General features: G+C 33.7%; 1 protein-coding gene across 4 annotated transcripts in view; it reads left to right on the top strand.

The window, feature by feature from the left end:
* Positions 1 to 3,265, top strand: part of LOC106104226 (rho GTPase-activating protein 7) — a 200,433-nt gene that overhangs the window by 181,834 nt on the left and 15,334 nt on the right. For all 4 annotated transcript variants that reach the window (XM_013284197.1, XM_013284199.1, XM_013284200.1 and 1 more), the window contains one exon: positions 2,889 to 3,002. In XM_013284197.1, the coding sequence (XP_013139651.1) occupies positions 2,889 to 3,002 (114 nt within the window). The remainder of the gene's footprint in view (positions 1 to 2,888; positions 3,003 to 3,265) is intronic.

Consider the following 3,265-nt stretch of genomic DNA (forward strand, 5'->3'; position numbering starts at 1 on the left):
AGTGTACTGTTTTTTTGAGAATATTTTGTTTTGTTTTTAGTGCATTTTGTTTTGTTTTTAGTGTATTTTGTTTGGAAGTCGGTTTTGTTTTGTTAGTCTGAACTTTAAATTTTCTTTTTATATATAAGGTAATCACATACATTGGCAATGCATCTGTAGTTCCTCTGGTGTTGCGGATGTCCATGGGCATCGTTGACCACCTCTGTGTTCCCGACGCTCGTTTGCCCCCTTTTCTTATAAAAAAAATACCCATTGATGAAACGAGATTCGAAGTCAATGTGGTTTCAGAATTGTCCGCTTCCCCTTTGTTACCCAAATAGAATAACTTAATCTTTAGTACTTGGCCGGCAACTTGATTCGGTCTGTCAGTCGGTCTGTAATTAAATCCCTTTGGGTATGTTTGTACTTTGTAGAGCCTTAGCAAATATTGAAGCGTAAAGTAAAGCTTGCCTGCCGTTTCATTAATTTAATTAAAACATAATAAATACGAAAGGGCAGAGATTCTCGGCCTGTTGGTCATATATTTTGTCTACTTGTTGATATGGTTACCCTACTTTCATTTCTTAGTGTTTTAAAGCTATATAACTATTACATTTTTTTTAAATCAAGAAACAGGACAAAACATCTATTTCATATAGTGTAACTTAACGAGTTAACATATTCTTATTTATGAAAAAAAAACATGAAATATATCACACTGTTTCAAATATATATATATATATATCAATTTCGAAAGATTCTAAATGTATTTTATGTGTTTCCATTATATCTTACTAATATCATACATGCGAAAGTTTGGATGCCTGTTTGTTAGAGTTTGTAGCCTAAACTATTGAACGGATCTCGATTAAATTTGGATTAAAAGTAGAAGATGTTCTAGAAGAAGAAATAGATTATCTCCTTTCTTGTTTTTAAACCCCGTTCTAAATAAAGACGATATATTCCTAGCAGGTATCGAAAGAAACCTATTGGTCGATCAAGCAAAAATAATAACATTAGTAACTGAATATACAAGCTTTAAAAACAAAAGAAGATCGTAAATCCGCATGATTTATGGCTATTGAAAACGTAGTCTTTTGATATCGTATCTTATCCTAGGAAGTTACGAAATGTCGTAGTCTATTAGAGATATACCTTAAAGCTTGTAGCACACAATCAACAAAATTAACCAGAAGCAAAGCGAGCTCTCGGAAGAAGAGAAGCTAAGAAAGAAATACAACGACATATGTGAAGTCAACCAACCCGCACTAGGACAGCGTGGTTGACTAAGGCCTAGCCACACTCTAACTTAGGGTGGGCAGCGCGCCCCTCAGTGGAGATATACAGTAAGCTGATGAGAGAGAGAGAGAGAGAGAAAGCGAACTCTCAAACTGTACACGAAAACAAAACACAGAATAAGTTTCTTAGTTGCGCGAAGTTATTTACCCTAGAATCATATCAAACTTCGTTTCGGTCTCGCTTCGTTACGCTTTATCTGTTGTGTACTAAAGGCGTCAGATATTCAGATCATAGTTTTAGTAATCCCGTAGCATTGTTACGGCGAGCTTTTAGTATTATCACTTTGTTCTACCGCGTAATCTGTTCTTATCTTTATTTTGGGTAAAAGGATCTTCGGCATTACTTTTTCTTTGAAATTATGAGTTTCAACTTGGTAGCTATTTCTTAGAAATAGTTCGACAAACAGCAGAGTGATGTTATTTACGTAAAAATTATCTACAATAGAAAGAAAAGGGTTGTTAATAGATTTGACAATTTTCAATTAATTATTACCAACACTTGTGTTTTCGATGGTACAATTGAATTAGTTTAAACATCAAGCAAGACATTGTAATACCCAGTTTTAACTCGTCATCGCAACAAATTGGCACGCGTAAAGTATCATCATTGCAAATTTATATACTTATTAAATGGTTACTTTATCAACTAACTGCCCATTATAGGTACAGTCGAGCGGTAAAGTGTGCTCGTATCATATGTCTTTTTATAGTTTGTAGTTTAGAAACATATAATTTGCTTTTAATATAATTCATGCGTAAGTACTCTTGTACATTTGTGGCCTTTGAAAGTACACTTGTGAACATAAATTTTGCTATCTTCAGTTTGATAAACGGAACATGTTTTTTGTTCGATACGATCACTTGAGTAAGTCCTGTAGATTTAAGATAAATGTTTTTACAAATGTTAACATTATTGTCCGTAATGTCGTATTTCTTTCTTAGAATAAAGCACGTATAAATATTATTTCTAAAACACTTTTATGAATGCGATTTAATAACACTTAAATTACATATGAAACTCCAGCGGGCGTACAAATGGCAAATAACAACTCCACAGTTTTCATTACTTCTGATTTCCCTGTAGGCTTCACTCGAGTGGAGAAGTGATGCGTGTTTTGTATTGTATATTATGATTTTTTTTTATTTCATAGGTTTCATATACGTAAAGTCAGTTGCATGAAGCTGAAATCTTAACAAAAAAAAATAATATCGGATATTTATTTTAGTGCCGTTTTATATCATTTGTTTTCAAATTTTAAGGACATCGCTCTGAAGTATCAAATAAAAATTATTGGATATAGTCTTACTAATGTTATAAATGCGAAAGTTTAGATGTATGGATGGTATGTTTGTAAGAGTTTGTAGCCTAAACTCCAATACGGATCTTGATGAAATTTGGCATAGTTGTAAAGGCCAGTCTGGAAAAACTGGAAGTATGGATGGATTGTGTGAAAGAGGATATGCTTAAGAAAGGAGTGGATTCAAATATGACGGCTGATAGAGATGTATGGAAGAGCAGCACATACTGTGCCGGCCCTCCATAAGGGATAAAGGCAAGTTGATGATGATGACAAGATAACAATTCTAAAGAAATATTTAATAATTTTACAGAACGATTCTGACGATGAACAATGTGCACTGAGCGAGCACTGGCAGTACGAGAGGAAGTCGAGGCGATGGTCGCGAGTGGTGGAGATCACACCGCAAGCGCAGAGGCGACTACAGGTAAAAATGTCTAAAAACCATTTTTATTTTTCTTAACACCGAAAAGTTATGCAGAAGGAAAGGCATTATACGGGCTTAAAATTTCACTACATTACTAACATACTCGTTACATATGGTCACGTCTGCATATGGCCTTTCTATAGTAATATTCTAAAAAGGATAGATTTGCATTTTTGTAATGGGGATGTTTCCTAATTTTTGGAATTGCTTTTATTATGTAGATAAACCGTATCTAAACATGAAAAAAAATATAATAAAATCAT

The sequence above is a fragment of the Papilio polytes genome, unplaced genomic scaffold, assembly GCF_000836215.1.
Source record: "Papilio polytes unplaced genomic scaffold, Ppol_1.0 DF823691.1, whole genome shotgun sequence".
Taxonomy (NCBI): Eukaryota; Metazoa; Arthropoda; class Insecta; order Lepidoptera; family Papilionidae; genus Papilio; species Papilio polytes.